Source organism: Dendrobates tinctorius, unplaced genomic scaffold (assembly GCF_039654945.1).
Source record: "Dendrobates tinctorius isolate UK_male_01 unplaced genomic scaffold, ASM3965494v1 ptg000013l, whole genome shotgun sequence".
Classification (NCBI taxonomy): domain Eukaryota; kingdom Metazoa; phylum Chordata; class Amphibia; order Anura; family Dendrobatidae; genus Dendrobates; species Dendrobates tinctorius.
Window position 1 is genome coordinate 9,997,501 of NW_027361681.1, and position 18,861 is coordinate 10,016,361.

The 18,861-nt window shown below is 46.7% G+C and overlaps 1 protein-coding gene across 2 annotated transcripts in view; it reads left to right on the forward strand.

Moving 5' to 3' along the window:
- TTLL11 (tubulin tyrosine ligase like 11) overlaps positions 1-18,861 on the forward strand; it is a 106,457-nt gene that overhangs the window by 32,864 nt on the left and 54,732 nt on the right. For both annotated transcript variants that reach the window (XM_073558733.1, XM_073558725.1), the window contains exons 5-7: positions 37-132; positions 780-898; positions 5,033-5,278. In XM_073558733.1, coding sequence (XP_073414834.1) covers positions 37-132; positions 780-898; positions 5,033-5,278 — 461 coding nt within the window. The remainder of the gene's footprint in view (positions 1-36; positions 133-779; positions 899-5,032; positions 5,279-18,861) is intronic.

The window sequence follows — 18,861 nt, forward strand, 5'->3', positions numbered from 1 at the left end:
GGCTCTGACTCTCCTGATTCTTTTTCCTCACCAAAGATTTTAGGGTTTGACGTTCTGCTGCTAAAGAACCTGAAGCCGGTGTTATTGGAAGTTAATGCCAACCCCAGCATGAAGATCGAGCACGAGCAGGAGGTCAGCCTCCCATGTGTATTTAGTGTCGCCCTCTCCCCCTCCATGTGTATTCTATGCCAAACCCCCCACATTTGTATTCAGTGTCAGCCTCCCATTTGCATTCAGTGTCAACCTCCCCTTCTGTGTGTATTCAGTGTCTCCTCCCCCTCATCTCATCTGCATAGGGGGTTCAGTGTCAGCCTCTTCACCCCCAGGTGCATTCAGTGTGTCCCCCTCCCCTGCATGTATTTGGTGTCTTCCTACTCCCTCTGTACATGTTCAGTGGCAGCCAACCCCCAAGTGTATTCAGTGTCAGGATCACCCACCCATTTCCCCTCCCCATCCCCGATGTGAATTCAGGTTCAACCTCCACCTGTGTGTATTCAGTGTCCCTCCCTTTTGTATATACAGTTCCAGTCTGTTCTCTAATGTTCATTCAGTTTCAACCTTCCCCACCTCCATGTGAATTCAGTGTCTACCTTCCTCCAGGGTGTATTCAGTGGCAGCCTCATTCGCCCCCTCCCGGTTTGTATTTAGTGTCTGCCTCCCCCCCCATGTTTATTTGGTGTCAGCATCGCTTTCCCCACCCCTACCCCACCATGGTCATTATTCGGTCGCACTGTCAGGACTCAGCTCTCCTTGTTGTTCTGTCTCTTCTCTTCTTGCAGCTGTTTCCTGGTGTCTATGAGAATGTGCCGAGCCCAGTGGACGAGGAGGTGAAGGTTGCTGTCATCAGGGACACACTGCGCCTCGTGGACCCGGGTAGTAGGAGGAGCTCACAGAAGCCGTGAGTTGTTATAATAACCGGGGAAGGACAACCAATCTGATCGCTCATTGTCAAGTCATGTGACTCCTCTTCTCTCTGACACATTAGTCTGATCTGCACCTTCTGTCTCATCAGAGGCTCAGGCTGCTCCTGAGGGGAGGGGCTATATGAAAGGGGAGGGGCCTGGGTAGCAACGCTACCTGATCCCTTCTGTTTAAAGGAGTTGTCTGGCCTTAGGCTACAAGTCTGCAGTCACTCTATGTGACTCTATATGACTGCAGACTTGTGAATCCTAACATTGCGCACAACACGTTGTGAGGATACCCCTGTGTCAAGATATCGCAGCCCGAGTAGGTCATGTAGAACCACCTACTGTGATCTTTGCGTCTAACAGCTCTCTGCTGTCCCCTATCATCTGGACAATTGTACGATTGACTGATGATTAGCGGTTGAGGGTGCAGGCTGTTTTCCCAATATACTGACAGTGAGCATATGGTATATCCATCTCCGATTCCAACTCATACAATATATGTATTTACCCCCGATACAGTCGCTGTGAACGCCACAGTAACACCAGACTACTCGTTGCCACCAGGCCAACACCAGTCGATTTTTTATACAGGTTCACTGAAGGCCTTGTTCTGGTACCATATGGCAGTCAGAGGTGTGGTTTACAGAACTAAAGGAACAGAACTATTACATTTTATATTTAATCCAAGCGGTAGGCAGAGTTTATAATAAATGTACAAACGATTTTACAAAGGGGACAAAACAATACAGTATATACAGTACATAAAATAAAAAGGAATAATGGAAGAAACTTACTACGCCACTCACAGAGATGAGTCAACTTACCCAAAGGAGAGCAATTCGATTTGGAGGACGTTCAGCGAACGAGATTCATGCATACACAATGTGCATCTCTCTACAGGAACTAAGATCATAATGTGTCAGTACCTGAGTTACACCCACACCCCGCTTGTGATGACCTTATGTGAGCCAGGTTGGTGGATGTCCTCAGTACTTCAAGATTTTATGAAATCCCCAACTTCTGTGATAACGTCACTCCTGATGATAGCAGAAGTTTGAGATCGCTGCCATATTTTCCATCAAGATTTTACCTTTCTCCAGAGATCATATATGACGTGGCTGTTCTCAGTTATCTGGCCACTATGGATTTGTGGTTTATAGGCAGGGTTTACAGTTATGAGACAACAAGCATATTCTTCCCCGATTAACCTGGAAGTCAAAAATGTATGTCCCATCATTATCTGCTTTATACGAGCCCCGATATTTGTACTTTTCTATCGGTGCCTCAGCATCTGCCTAGATGTTTTGATGAATGTGTTGTGGCACTCGAACAGCCCTGAGAAATGCAGGCGCGTAGACATGAACCTATTATTTGTGCATGCTGAAGTCACTCTGTTAACACCTGAGCATGTTTGGATAACACCTTATCCAAGCACGTTCGCTCATTGCTAGTGATCATTTATACTAGGGTTGTCATTATGATTTAAAAAGAGAAATCACAGTAGTTTGACAATAAATGGCTTCACCCAACCACTAACTATGAGTGGAGAAAAAGGTTTGTTATCAATCACATTCTCTGAAAAAAGGCCAAGAAAGCAGAAACTCTGCCGGGGTATGTAAACTTTTTAGCACAACTGTAACTTTTGTAACAACAGAACAAGGGAAATCTGCACAGCTAACTTGAAGGCCAAGCATATCCAACTACTGCAGGTGCACATGTAACCAGACACCACTATTTTCTGACCCCTCTCTGTCGTGGTATTTCCGTGACATAGGTACAAATTCAGCAACTTAAAAAATGTTTCACAAGAGGCCAGTACAATACTTAATGCATTGAAAAGGCTATTACTAGGAATTACATCAAATCCATCAGTGATTAATTCCATACAGGATCAGTTGAAATGAAATTCATTATGAACTGATATAAATACTGATCTACTTTCCTTTTTAGATGTCCATAGTAATGTTTCTGATGCGTTTCCCCTCCCAGTTATGGTTCATCAGGAGACTGAGAAAAAGGTTGACTGACAGAGATCCAAGTGATACCAAACGCTCATGAGCCGTATTCTTTCTGCATGGTTTTTTAAATGGAACCTGTCACCAGCAAAAGTGCTATTAACCTGCAGATATGGGGTTAATTTGCAGGTTAATAGCTTTATTAGGCTAGTTTCACACTAGCGTTTATGAGCGCAGCGACGGCCTGCGCACGGCCGCCGCTAAGCCCCGCCCCCTGCCGCGCCCCGCCGGTAGCTCCGCCCACCGGCGCATGACGCTGCATGCGCCCTGTGTCCCCTATCTTTATCACAGGGGGCGCAGGCCGTGCGCAGTATGCGTTTGGCGGCGCATGCGCCTTTTTGACGGTGCGCCGACGCAACCAAACTGCAGCAGGTTGCTTTTGGCGCAGGTCGGCGCACCGTCAAAAGGACGCATGCGCCGCCAAACGCATACTGCGCACGGCCTGCGCCCCCTGTGATAAAGATAGGGGACGCAGGGCGCATGCAGCGTCATGCGCCGGTGGGCGGAGCTACCGGCGGGGGCGCGGCAGGGGGTGGGGCTTAGCGGCGGCCGTGCGCAGGCCGTCGCTGCGCTCATAAACGCTAGTGTGAAACTAGCCTTAACCTGCCTGGCGTCTGCACATAGCTGAACACTGCAGGGAAAAAAATTATCTTTATTCTCCCCAGCAGCATTCGGTTTCAGCCACTTGGCCGGCGCCAGAGTTGGTTTAGTCACCGGTCTGAGTATACAAAGCAGCTCCTGCTACTGTGGCGCCGGCCCTGACTGACAGCCGCCCCCCATTGCAGAGCAAGTGTCAGTCAGCGACCTCTGTATATTGAGAGTGATGACTGAATATTTTATTAGGGGGGAAATTATTTTTGTGTTACATTATTGAGCAAGGTTGGAAATAGGAATGTGAGATGTGTCCGGGAGTATGCATTTCGCATACTTGCATTCACGTTCCGCCGCTCCTTGCGCCAACATCAAGTTATCCTCACAGTGCACGTGTTGTGAGAATTCACAAGAGTCACATAGAGTGACTGCAGACTTGTAGCCTAAGGCCAAACAGCTCCTTTAATGAAGCGACATTACTTATGCTTTACACCCCGAATGTCAGATCTCTGTATGTGCGACCATCTGCAGGTATGAGTCCCGCAATCCTGAGGCGGCTAACCTGCGCTCCAGAGGTGACAGCCCCGGACAGTGACCGTGCCATCTCTGCACTCCATCTTATGTTCCCTCTGGTCACTTACCCTGTGATCTGTCTTCTTATATCGCCCCGATGTAATCGTCCTAGTCGTATAAACCTTTTGTCTGCTGTTCAACCATCTGCTCCTATATGATCTGCTAATCTGTTTCTTGCTCATCTGTCTTCTGGGCCTTTGCTTTCTGCTGCCTCCTCTTCTACCTGCTGGACGGGAGAAGATGCACCAGGGGGAGAGTGGGGGTGGTCGGGGCAGGGGGTGGGGTGATGGACATGGACAGGAGTGATCCTGCTGGGAGGGGAGGTGAGGGGCAGTCAGGGACAGGAGTGGTCGCACCAGAGAGGGGAAGGTGGTCATTGACAGGAGCTGTCGCACTTGGGAGGTGTAAAGGGTTACTGACATCTGAAGTCACCATCATACAAGTGTCCTGGTAGCTACTCCTAGATTCCATCCGGGGGCGCCTTTTACCCAGTCACACTTCATTGGTGGCCAATAGTGATGAGCGAGTGTGCTCGTTACTTTAGTTTTCCGAGCATGCTCGAGTGTCCTCCGAGTATTTTGGGCGTGCTTGGAGATTGTTTGAGTCCCCGCAGCTGCATGATTTGCGGCTGCTAGACAGCCTGAATACATGTAGGGATTCCCTAACAAACAGGCAGTCCCTGCATGTATTCAGGCTGTCTAGCAGCCGCAAATCATGCAGCTGCGGGGACTCGAACAATCTCCGAGCATGCCCAAATTACTCGGAGGACACCCGAGCATGCTCGGAAAACTCGAGTAACGAGTACACTCATCACTAGTGGCCATCCCTTCTCCGACGCTGCTCCGGCCCGTAGGTGTGCTGGATGTGTGCACTCTGACGGTTGGGGTGGACGGTGCTGGCTGGAGATGAGGGCTGCTATGACTTTGGGATTTGCTTTCCCCCCAGGTCTCCCTCCTTAGACACAATGACAGATTTCCACACCGAACCTCCTGATGCTTGTAACGCCGACACGACGACGAGGCCAGAGAAGCATAACCTGCCCCCGCTCTGCCTGAAGCAAGTGTATCCCAAGTATGCCAGGAAGTTCTGCCACCTGCGCGTCATGGAGCGTGTCACAACCCTGTTCATCCGATTCCAGGGAGTAAAGGGATCCATGAGGATGGGGCCAACAGGGTTCCGAACTTTCATAAGGTGGGTGGCTGCTCTATCTGGTGTCCTGCAGGTAGAGCAGACTTGTGTGACTCCTCAGGTGCTGCATAGTGGGTTGTGTCCCATGTTCTTTCCTACCAGGCATGTTCCTTTGTAATGGACAGCCGATAAAGAAACTCCTGGAGCATGGACGCAACGACTACAATGTAGGAGCAGTAGATTCTTCTTCCCTGCAGGTCCATTGCCTACTGATGGTGGGATCATAGCCAGTGGTACACTGTGTGCAGAGTAGGATCAGGCCGCACCTGATCACTGAAGCTAGATTTCTGCTCTGCCCCACTGCCCCCAGTGTGTAGCGTTCTGCCCCTTGTCCTTTTGGTGTAAGATGGTAATGCTATGACCTTGTTATCACGGTTCAGCCTCAGCTCATTAGTTCCAGAGATGGGAAATCTTAATCTTCGGCACAAGACATAATGGATAATTGGAGCTTCAGATTTTTGGGAACAGTGTGGGGAAGGCCCTTTTCTGCTCCCCATGACTGTGCCCAGAACAGAAGGTCAATACAGACATGGAGGGTGGAAGAACATGAGCGGCCACACAGAGCTTGGAGCTCAGCTCATCCAAGAACGGAGACTGTGAGCCTGGCATCCCCCCAACATCAGGATCTGACCTCACAAATGCTCTTCTGGATGAAGGGGCAAAAGTCTCCAGACACCTCCCACATGCTTGTTATATCTATTCAGTGGGGGAAATAAGTATTTTATCCCTTGCTGATTTTGTAAGTTTGTCTACTGACAAAGACATGCACAGTCTATAATTTTAGGTGTAGGTTAATTTTAAAATTGAGAGAGAGAATATCAAAAATAAAATCCAGAAAATCACATTGTACAAATTATATAAATTTATTTGCATTTTGCAATGAGAAATAAGTATTTGATCCCCTACCAACCATTAAGAGATCTGGCTCCTACACACCAGTTAGACGCTCCTAATCAACTTGTTACTAGCACTAGAGACTACTGTCTTACATAGTCACGTTTATAGAATACTCCTGTCCATAGACTCAACCAGTCAGACTCTAACCTCTACAACATGGGCAAGACCCAAGAGCTTTCTAAGGATGTCAGGGACAAGATCATAGACCTGCACAAAGCTGGAATGGGCTACAAACCATACGTAAGGCGCTGGGTGAGAAGGAGACAACTGTTGTTGCAGCAGTTAGAAAATGGAAGAAATATAAAATGAATGTCAGTCGATATTGATCTGGGGCACCATGCACCATCTCGTGGGGTATCCTTGATCATGAGGAAGGTAAGAAATTAGCCTAAAACTACAAGGGGGTGACTTGTTAATGATCTCAAGGCAGCTGGGACCACAGTCACCAAGAAAACTATTGCTAACACATTATGACGTAAAGGTTTAACCACTTTACCCCCGAGGGTGGTTTGCACGTTAATGACCAGGCCAGTTTTTACAATTCTGACCACTGTCTTTATGAGGTAATAACTCTGGAACGCTTCCATGGATCCCGGTGATTCTGACATTGTTTTCTCATGACATATTGTACTTAATGTTAATGGTAATATTTCTTTGATATACCTTGAGTTTATTTGTTAAAAAAAAACAAAACAGAAATTAGGGGACAGTTTTGAAATCTTCGCATTTTTCCAACTTTGAATTTTCATGCCCTTAAATCGCAGAGATATGGCACACAAAAAACTTAATAAATAACATTTACCACATGTTTACTTTACATCAGCACAACTTGGGAACCATTTTTTTTTTAGGGACCACATCACATTTGAAGTCATCGGCCGTGAAAACAAAAAAATCATATTTTTTTCCTACAAAAATGATCTTTTAGTCCCCAACTCTTCATTTTCCCAAGGGTGACAGGAGAAATTTGACCCCAAAAGTTGTCCCATTTGCCCTGAGTACGCTGATACTCCATATGTGGGAGAAAACTACTGTTTGTTTCTATTAGATGCACCTTTTCTGGGCAGCTGCGGGCTGCTATTTTGGTTGTCAAAAATAGGGGGGACCCCATGCCGTTTTTTAAAATTATTTATTTAAGTAATTTAAAAAAACAGCGTAGGGACCCCTCTATTCCTGATAACCAATTTTGCTAAAGCTGAGGATTGCAGCCCCCAGCTGTGAGTTTTGCCTGGCTGGTTATAGAAAATACAGGGGAACCCACGCCATTTTTTTCATTTGTTTATAGTGCAGGTGGCGGCTGATGAATACCCCCACCAGCCGCTCCTGCTGACACGGTTATTAGCAGCAGCAGGGGTAGGCTGATGGTAGTAATAGTCTCATCAGCCACCACCTGCTGCCTCTTTTACCACTGGAATGTAAAGGTACTGTCACACTTAGCGATGCACCAGCGATCCCGACCAGCGATATGACGCGGTCAGGATCGCTGGTGCATCGCTATGTGGTCGCTAGTGAACTGCCACACAGGCAGATCTCACCAGCGACATCGCAGGGGTCAGGGGTCGTTACTTACCTGTCAGACGCAGCGATCCTGACGTCCTCGCGTCCACGTGTCGCTCGTCTCCACAGCAGGAAGCTGACGACGAGAAACGGTCCAGGACGTTCTCGCGCGATCAGCGATAACCAGCGGGGGAGCAGTCGGAGGTAAGTATCAGACATAGCGATATCGCTAGCAATATCGCTATAACGTCACAAAAACCAGTGACGTTATAGCGATATTGCTAGCGATATTGCTTAGTGTGACAGGCCCTTAACTCTCATCATTCTTCCCTGCTCGTGCCGATCTCTGGAAGAGCAGAGGAGAATGATGAGAGCCGTGTTCAGCACCCAGGGAACAGCGCTTTCTGCAACGATTCTTCTCTGGCGCCCGTCCGTGTGGTACTGATGCGGCACACGGTTGCCACACATATTACACACACAGACACTGACATCTCCGTTACCGGAAATATCAGGACGTGTGAAAGAGGCCTTATAGCGGGTTTTTATGTTTGGCATCTGTCACACTCTGAAAGACACTTTTTATTGCAAAAAATAGTTTTGGCATCACCACATTTTGAGAGCTTTAGTTTTTCCATATTTTGGCCCACGGAGTCATGGGCCGAGGTGACGCTTTTCCTGGTATAATTTTCGGGCACGTGACATTTTTTGATCGCTTTCTATTCCGATTTTTGGGAGGCAGAATGAGCAAAAAACAGCAATTCAGGCAGTTTTATCCTTGGGGTTAGTACGATGACAGTAATACCTCTTTTATATATTTTTTTATGTTTTGTCGCTTTTATATAATAAAAACTATTTTGTAGATAAAATAATTGTTTTTGCATCACTTTATTCTGACAGCTATCATTTTTTAATTTTTTCGCTGATGACGCTGTATGGCAGCTCATTTTTTGCACGACAAGATGACGTCTTCAGCGGTACCATGTTTATTTATAATCGTCTTTTTGATCGCGTGTTGTTCCACTTTTTGTTCAGCGGTTTGATAAAGCATTTTTTTATTTTATGGTGTTCACTAAAGGGGTTAAGTAGTGGTACAGTTTTATAGGTCGGGTCGTTGCAGACGCGGCGATACCAAATATGTGTGCTTTTATTGGTTAGATTTTTTTTTTCATTCAAATATTTATTTATAGAATATATATTGATTTTTTATTATTTTTGATTTTTTTTAAAAATATTTTTACAATTATTTCAAATTTTTGGGACAATATTTTTTTGCAGGCAGATTGCTTCTATAGTATGCAGATGAAGCAACATCTGCATACCATGGAAGCTGTCGGTGCTGCACTGACACAGGCATGGGCGTACCCAGGATCAAAACTGGGGGGGGGGGGGGCAAGCCATGGTCGTTCAGGTTGTAAGATTTTAGAACGAAAAAGGTGAATGAAACTGCTCCATATAGTACAATGAGCTTCATACCTGTATATACATCATCACCAGCCTCGACCAACTGAGCCAAGCACCTGTATATACATCATCACCAGCCCACTGAGCCCAGCACCTGTATATACATCATCACCAGCCTCAGCCCACTAAGCTCAGCAACTGTATATACATCATCACCAGCCCCGGCCCACTATGCCCAGCACCTGTATATACATCAGCCCCAGCCCACTGAGCCCAGCACCACCTGTATATATCAACAGCCCCAGCCCACTGAGCCCAGCACCACCTGTATATACATCATCACCAGGTCCAGCCCCAGGCAACTGAGCCCAGCATCACCTGTATATATCATCCCCAGCCCACTGAGCCCAGCACCACCTGTATACAGTATACATCATCACCAGATCCAGCCCACTGAGCCCAGCACCACCTGAATATACATCATCACCAGGTCCAGCCCCAACCCACTGAGCCCAGCACCACCTGTATATACATCAGCCCAGCCACAGCCAGGCCCCAGCCCCTGTTCATACATCAGCCACAGCCAGCCCCTGTATATACATGAGTCCAGCCACAGCCAGCCCCCAGCCCCTGTATATACATCAGCCCAGTCACAGCCAGCCCCTGTATATACATCAGCCCAGCCAGCACTCACCCAGACCCGGCGTGACGTCACTGACTGAATAGAATAACAGTGATTGCCTGAGGAGTGCGCAGGTACTAGGAGCTTCTCTGGATGCCTAACCTGATACGTTCACCCACGCGCTGCAGCAAGGGGTGGGAGACGGGGAGAGCAGAGCGCTCTCTCTCCGCCCACAAAGAACATCCTGACGTTCAACGTCAGGCGTTATTCTTAACCCCTATGTGCAGGGCACCCGGCCACTGACTCACTGAAGGTTGCACGAGCGCGCACACCTGTAAAGCCGCTGTGCCCGATGATTTAAAGTGCCGGCGGCAAGAAAAACAGGTGGCCTCATCATGATAGGTGTGCGCCCCTGCTTCTGGGGGGGGCAGCTGCCCCCCCTGTCCCATGGTGGGTACGCCCATGGACACAGGGAAACTTGCTGATCGTGCCCTGCATGTGAACAGCAAGTTTCTTAGCTCTGATGAGCTGGATGTCGCCATCAACATCCGCTCACCATGGCAACGATTGGGACGACGCAGGGTCTCCGATCCAAAGGCAGAGAGGGGCTGTCAGCCCCTGTGCCGGCTTCCGGAATGCTGCGATCTTGTTTGATCGCAGTATTTCGAGGGTTTAAGTGCCGGTAGCAGTCTGTGACCGCTCCTGGCACTTAGTGCCGGGTGTCTGCTGTGTGTGAGAATCAGCGGACACCCAGCCGCGATCGATCGGCAGCACCCCCCCCCCGTGTGCGCAGCCGATCGTAATTATGTAATATTCCGTCCATGGTCAAGTTGGCCCATGACACATGGACGGAATATTACGTCTAATGTCAGAAAGGGGTTAAAATCCTGTAATGCACTCAAGGTCCCCCTGCTCAAGTTGTCACATGTGCAGGACGTCTGAAGTTTGCCAATGAACACCTGGATGGTTCTGTGAGTGATTGGGAGAAGGTGCTGTGGTCTGATGAGACAAAAATTGAGTTCTATGGTAAAAATTCAACTCGCCGTGTTCGGAGGAAGAGAAATGCTGCCTGTGACTCAAAGAGCATCATCCCCACTGTCAAGCATGGAGGTGGAAACATTATGTTTTGGGGGTGTTTCTCTGCTAAGGGCACTGGACTACTTCACTGCATCAGTAGGAGAATGGAGGGAGCCATGTACCGTAAAATCCTGAGTGACAACCTCCTCCTTGCAAGACAATGACCCAAAACATACAGCCAAGGCAACAAAGGATTGGCTCAAAAAGTAGCAAATAAGGTCATGGAGTGGCCTAGCCAGTCTCCAGACCTTAATCCCATAGAAATCTTATGGAGGGAGGTGAAGCTTCGAGTTGCCAAGAGACAGCCTTAAAATCTTAATTATTTAGAGATGATCTGTAAAGAGGAGTGGACCAGAATTCGTCCTGACATGTGCGCAAACCTCATCATCAACCACAAAAATCGTCTGACTGCTGTGCTTGCAAACAAGGGTTTTGCCACCAAGTATTAAGTCTTGTTTGCCAGAGGGATCAAATACTTATTTTTCAATGCAAATATATTTATATAATTTATACAATGTGATTTTATGGATTTTATTTTTGATATTCTATCTCTCAAGGTTAAAATTAACCTACCCTTAAAATTATAGACTGTTCATTTCTTTGTCAGTGGGCAAACTTACAGAATCAGCAAGGGATCAAATAATTATTTCCCCCACTGTAAGTCCCCAAAATAGAGCATAGCACTTCATGAACAATACAAAAAACCTGTGCGACCTACCTAGTCACAAGAAAGAAAGATCTATGATCCCACATATTTGTAGAAAACCTTCCCAGAAGAGCAGAAGCTGCTATATCTTCAGAGAGTGATTCCATATTAACCCCTTTCCAACCTTTGACGTATCAATACGTCCCTGTGACCTGGGCGTTATTGACCTGGGACGGATGGATACATCTAGTCGATCTTGCCGCACACGGGTTGTGCGCTCGTGATCGCCTCCGGATGTCAGCTGATTCTGACAGCTGACACCCGGCACTCAGTGCAAGGAGCGGTCCCCACCGTTCCTGACACTTTAACTCTCTAAATGCTGGGATTGAACTCGATTGCAGCATTTCAGGAACAGCCAGAAGGAAGACTGCCCCTCTACCCTTGGATTGGAGACCCTGCAACGTCATTGCAGGGTCCCGATCATTGCCATGGTGACCTGATTTCATAAAAACTTTCTTCCAGCTCACCCAGTTGCTCTATACTCATCCACCTGGGGCTTAGACACCGGTCTTGCCCTGGCCTCACATCAAGGATTATAGAAAAAATTGGGAGTCCGGCTCAACAGGACTGCATTTTCTCCAATTTTTTCTATTATTTGTAACCCGATGTCGTCAGGGTTACCATAGCTAGCAAAGTTGCTTGATTGTGCTCAGAGCATGATTAGCAACTTTGTCTGAGTGCAGCGCTGACAGTTTGCATAGCATAGGGATGCTCCTGCATCTCCATACTATGCAGCCTGCAAAAAATGATAGTCTGTTATGATTGAGTCACCGTAGGAGGCAAAAATAGAAATGCTAGCTAAGTCCAGAAAACCAGAGAAGTTGGCAGCTATCGGATTGCAGACCCCTGAACCTATCAACACAACTAGCAGTAGCCGTGGGGAGCTCCTACGATGCCCTAGGCCCCTCGATCACAGCCGGAGGACTACATAGCCTAAAGACAGAAAGGGAAATCTAAACTGCCCCAGAGCAGACCCCAAAGCAAAAGGCAGCCCCCCACATATAATGACGGTGAAGCAAGAAGAAAGAACAAAACACAGACAGAAAGATAGACTGAGCAAAGATGGGGCCCACGCTAGCTTAGATAGGAAAGGACAGGAAGGCTGCTGTCTGCAATCCGTGAAAAACCCTATGAAAATAAGAGCCAACCAACTGACAGTAGAAAAGGCCCTGAAGACGCTAGGCTTCAAAAAAGCTATGTCAGTACTCAGGAATATTCTGAAGACAGAGCAACAGGCAAAAGGAGATTCAGCTCACCCCAGCAGGGAATGGCAGAATCCAGAAAAGCAAGGAAAACAAAACATTAATGCAAAAAGGCAAAGCAAAAATCTTAGCTTTAGATGAGCAGGAATCAGACTGGTTTCCTAGAAGTCCACAGAGAAATCACCCGCAGGCCAGAAGGGCGTCGGCAGCCTTATATCCAGTCATTAACTCCACTCAGCCAGTCATCACCATCAGCCCCAGGTGTTTGACAATCAGGCTCACTACCTTTCTTCACCAGAAGAGGGAGTTCCTCGGGCCTCAGTAGTGAAGGGGAAAATGAACTCCCAACAGTACCTCCCCCTTGAGGAGGGGTCACCGAACCCTCAACCACGCCACCTGGGCGATCAGGGTGAGCCCGATGAAAGGCACACACCAATCTTTTGGCATGAATATCAGAGGCAGAGACCCAGGAATTATCCTCCTGACCATAACCCTTCCACTTAACCAAATACTGGAGTCTCCGTCTAGCCAGACAGGAATCCAGTACTTTCTCTACCTCATATTCCATGTTACCTTCAACCAATACAGGGTCTGGAGGTGCAACCCCCGGAACAACAGGTTCAACAAACCTCTTCAACAAAGATTTATGGAACACATTATGGATTTTAAATGTGACAGGAAGAGCCAAACGAAAAGAGACCGGATTAATAATCTCCAAAATCTTGTAAGGTCCAATAAATCTAGGCTTAAACTTAGGAGAAGCCACCTTCATAGCGATATTTTTTGATGACAACCACACCATATCACCAACCTTAAATTGGGGACCAATGGTCCTATGTCGGTTGGAAAACCGCTGGGCCTTTTCCTGGGAGAGAGAGAACTTATCCACCACTTGGTCCCAGATCTGGTGCATTCTCTCCATCACAGTGTCAACCCCTGGGCAGGCAGAGGGCTCCACCTGCCCTGAAGAAAATCGAGGATGAAACCCAAAGTTACAAAAAAAAGGAGACATCAAAGTGGCAGAACTAGCTCTATTATTTAAAGCAAATTTGGCCAAGGGCAAAAATGAAACCCAATCATCCTGATCAGCAGAAATAAAACATCTCAAATATGACTCCAAGGTCTGGTTTGTTCTCTCTGTCTGCCCATTGGTCTGAGGGTGAAAAGCAGAGGAGAAGGACAACTGAATTCCCAGCTTGGAACAGAAAGTTCTCCAAAATCTAGACACAAACTGGACTCCTCTGTCAGATACAATGTTCTCAGGAATCCCGTGCAAGCGAACCACCTGTTGTAAAAACAGGGGCACCAATTCAGAGGAAGACGGCAACTTAGGGAGTGGTACAAGATGAACCATCTTAGAGAACCTATCACAAATCACCCAAATAACAGTCATCCTTTGAGAGACAGGCATATCAGAGATGAAATCCATTGAAATATGGGTCCATGGCCTCTTGGGGACAGGCAAAGGCATCAACAACCCACTAGAGCGAGAACACGATTTAGACCGGGAGCACGTCCCACAGGACTGCACAAAATTCCTGACATCACGAGACAAGGAGGGCCACCAAAAAGACCGACTCACCAGATCTCTAGTACCAAAAATACCTGGATGACCAGCCAAAGCAGAGCAATGAACTTCAGACATCACTCTCTTCTTCCACTGGTCAGGAACATACAACTTTCCACTGGGACAACGCTCAGGTTTGTCCTCCTGGAACTCTTCCAGAGCACGTCTCAAATCGGGCGAGATGGCAGAAAGAACTACCCCTTCGCCTAAGATGGTAGCAGGCTTGGTCACCACAGGAGAATCAGCAAAGAAGCTCCTAGAGAGGGCGTCAGCCTTGACATTCTTAGTTCCAGGAAGAAAAGAAACCACAAAATCAAAACGTGTAAAAAACAAGGCCCACCTAGCCTGTCTAGGGTTCAAGCGCTTAGCCGACTCTAGGTAAATCAAATTCTTGTGGTCAGTGAGGACCACGACTTGATGCTTAGCTCCCTCCAACCAATGTCTCCACTCCTCAAATGCCCATTTCATGGCTAACCGTTCCCGATTCCCCACATCATAGTTACGTTCAGATGGAGAGAACTTTCGGGAAAAGAAAGCACAGGGATTCATTTTAGATGTTACAGGATCCTTTTGGGACAAAACAGCTCCTGCACCAATCTCAGAAGCATCCACCTCTACCTGGAACGGAAGTGAGACATCAGGTTGCCGCAAAACCGGGGCGGAGGTGAATCTTCGCTTCAGCTCCTGAAAGGAAGAAACAGCCTCCGGAGACCAATTTAACACATCAGCATCCTTCTTAGTCAAATCAGTCAATGGCTTGGCAATACTAGAAAATTTTGCTATAAATTTCCGATAAAAATTAGCAAAACCCAAAAACTTCTGGAGGGCCTTCAAAGAAGTGGGATGAACCCAATCGTAAATGGCCTGTACCTTGGCCGGGTCCATTTCAATAGTTGACGGGGACAAAATAAATCCCAAAAAAGAAATCCTCTGTACTCCAAAAAGGCATTTAGATCCTTTGACATACAGGGAATTCTCCCTCAAGATCCGGAACACAGTCCGAATATGTTCCACATGAGAATCCCAATCCTTGGAGAAGATCAAAATATCATCCAGATAGATAATCAAAAATTTATCGACAAAATCTCGGAAAATATCGTTCATGAAGCACTGGAAGACAGAAGGGGCATTAGTGAGCCCAAAAGGCATCACCAGGTACTCAAAATGTCCCTCCGGAGTATTAAACGCCGTCTTCCATTCATCCCCATGCTTAATGCGAATAAGATTATACGCCCCCCTAAGGTCAAGCTTGGTAAACCAGCAAGCACCTTTAACTCTGGAGAATAGATCAGAAATCAGGGGTAACGGATACTGATATTTAACAGTAATTTTGTTGAGAGCACGATAATCAATACAAGGTCTTAATGATCCATCCTTTTTGGCTACAAAAAAAAACCCGGCACCTAAGGGTGACGAGGATGGTCTAATATGACCCTTCTCCAACGCCTCCTTAATATAGGATCGCATAGCCTCGTGCTCGGGTGCAGATAAATTGAAGAGCCGACCCTTGGGAAATTTACACCCCGGGCTCAGTTCAATAGCACAGTCATAACTCCTATGAGGAGGCAGAGACGCAGACTCATTCTCACTAAATACATCATAAAAGTCCGCCAAATAATCAGGAACATCATGCGACTGAGGAGAGGTGGAAAACACCGGAGTCTCACTAAAGGCACACCGTCAACCCCAACTCACCACAGACACATTTCCAATCCAAAACTGGATTATGAATTTGTAACCAGGGAAACCCCAGAACAATAGTATCATGCAGATTATGTAACACCAAAAACCTGCAATTTTCTTGATGGTCTGGGGAGACCCGCATTACCACCTGGGTCCAAAACTGAGGTTTATTTTTAGCCAAAGGAGTAGCATCAATCCCCCTCAAAGGGATAGGCGTCTGCAGAGGTGTCATCGGAAATCCACAACGTTTAGCAAAATCCAAGTCCATTAGGTTTAGAGCTGCTCCTGAATCCACAAAAGCCTTGGCGGAAAATGTGGACAGGGAGCAGATCAGAGTAATAGCCAGAAGAAACTTAGGTTGAACACCACCAACAGAAAACGTGTGTGCAAAGCGTTTCTCACGTTTAGGACAGACAGAAATAATATGCGAGGCATCTCCACAGAAAAATCACAACTTATTACGCCTTCTGAACTCCTGACGCTGCTCTCTGGAAAAAACTCTATCACATTGCATAGGTTCAGACATCTGTTCAACAGGTGGCAACACCTCTCGTGCAGCTCTGCGTTCGCGTAAACGCCGATCAACCTGAATGGCTAAAGACATAGAATCGTCAAGACCAGAGGGAACAGGAAATCCCACCATAGTATCTTTTATGGCTTCTGACAACCCCTTCCGAAAGAGAGCAGCCAAGGCATTATCATTCCAGGTAGTAAGTACTGCCCACTTTCGGAATTTTTGACAGTACAATTCTGCAGAATCACGACCCTGGTTCAATGCCAGCAGGGTCTTTTCAGCCTGATCAATGGCATTAGGTTCGTCATACAACAACCCCAAGGCCTGAAAAAATGCGTTCACATTAGTCAGAATAGGATCATCTGGTTTCAAAGAAAACGCCCAATCCTGGGGATCGCCACGCAGCAAAGAGATGACAATTTTAACCTGCTGTGCGGAGCTCCCTGACGAGTTAGGCTTCAAGGCAAAAAATAATTTACAATTATTTTTGAAATTCAAAAATTTAGACCGATCCCCAAAAAATACATCAGGTGTAGGAATCTTTGGTTCAGCAGCATGTGAATGAGCAAGGTAGGCGGAAATTCCCCGCACTTCCGCAGCGAGCTGCTCCACACGATCAGACAATTGCTTTATCTCCATTGAGAGAAAAAAAAATTCCCCCTACGGCCTCAGAGATATAGAGGAAAAAATATACACACTTTTTTTTTTTTATACAATTCTTTCCTGCTATTGAGTACCCTAGAATCTGCGGTATGGCGGGTGATTCTGTTATGATTGAGTCACCGTAGGAGGCAAAAATGGAAATGCTAGCTAAGTCCAGAAAACCAGAGAAGTTGGCAGCTATCGGATTGCAGACCCCTGAACCTATCAACACAACTAGCAGTAGCCGTGGGGAGCTCCTACGATGCCCTAGGCCCCTCGATCACAGCCGGAGGACTACATAGCCTAAAGACAGAAAGGGAAATCTAAACTGCCCCAGAGCAGACCCCAAAGCAAAAGGCAGCCCCCCACATATAATGACGGTGAAGCAAGAAGAAAGAACAAAACACAGACAGAAAGATAGACTGAGCAAAGATGGGGCCCACGCTAGCTTAGATAGGAAAGGACAGGAAGGCTGCTGTCTGCAATCCGTGAAAAACCCTATGAAAATAAGAGCCAACCAACTGACAGTAGAAAAGGCCCTGAAGACGCTAGGCTTCAAAAAAGCTATGTCAGTACTCAGGAATATTCTGAAGACAGAGCAACAGGCAAAAGGAGATTCAGCTCACCCCAGCAGGGAATGGCAGAATCCAGAAAAGCAAGGAAAACAAAACATTAATGCAAAAAGGCAAAGCAGAAATCTTAGCTTTAGATGAGCAGGAATCAGACTGGTTTCCTAGAAATCCACAGAGAAATCACCCGCAGGCCAGAAGGGCGTCGGCAGCCTTATATCCAGTCATTAACTCCACTCAGCCAGTCATCATCATCAGCCCCAGGTGTTTGACAATCAGGCTCACTACCTTTCTTCACCAGAAGAGGGAGTTCCTCGGGCCTCAGTAATGAAGGGGAAAATGAACTCACAACAATAGTCCTATTGTGGGACAAAATAGAAAAAAGTTTTTAAAAAGTTTAAAAAAATTGTAAAAATATGCAAAATAAAAATAAATCTAAATATATTGTACCCAAGAACATATATTTTTATGGAAGTAAAAAACAAACAAACAAAAGTACACATTTGGTATTGCCACATCCAGAACAACCTGACCTATAAAAGGGTCTCAATAGTTAACCCCTTTAGTGAGAAAAAATAAAAAGCAAGGCAAAAAACAATGCTTTATCATACTGAACAAAAAGAGGAATAAATCGTGAACAAAAAGATTAATATGAATAAACATGGTACCGCTGAAAATGTAATCTTGTCCCGCAAAAAAACAAGCCGCCATACAGCTCCAGCATAAAGGGATTGTGAGAATCATGTGGGAATAGTGGATGAGGGCAGGTATATCTCGCCCAGATTCCTCTCCTATGTGGCCTAGTCTGGTCAGTATCGCACCTGCTTACTAATGGATAATGGGAGGTGGATATATAAGGATTCAAGGTGGTTGTGTGAGTGTCTCAGCCTGGGAACACAGAGAGCCTGTCTGTGTGAGAGACACACACGCAGAGTGGAAGCAGTGCCCACTGCAACTGTGGTTTGGCTGGACGGGAGAAGCCCGCCAGTTGGTAGTTAGGTTGTCCATTGTTTAGTTAGTGCCGGACAGGCAAGGATTTGTTTTATGTTTTATTTCCTTTTGCATTGCTTTCACCGTTAATAAACCTGACCCAGGGTCAGTTATACACGAATCCCCGCTCTGCGCCTGAGTTTCATGCTGAATGCATGTGACCTTTGACCCCAGCAAAGGCGATCCCGGAGTGTTTTATCACATTGTGGTGGAGAACGC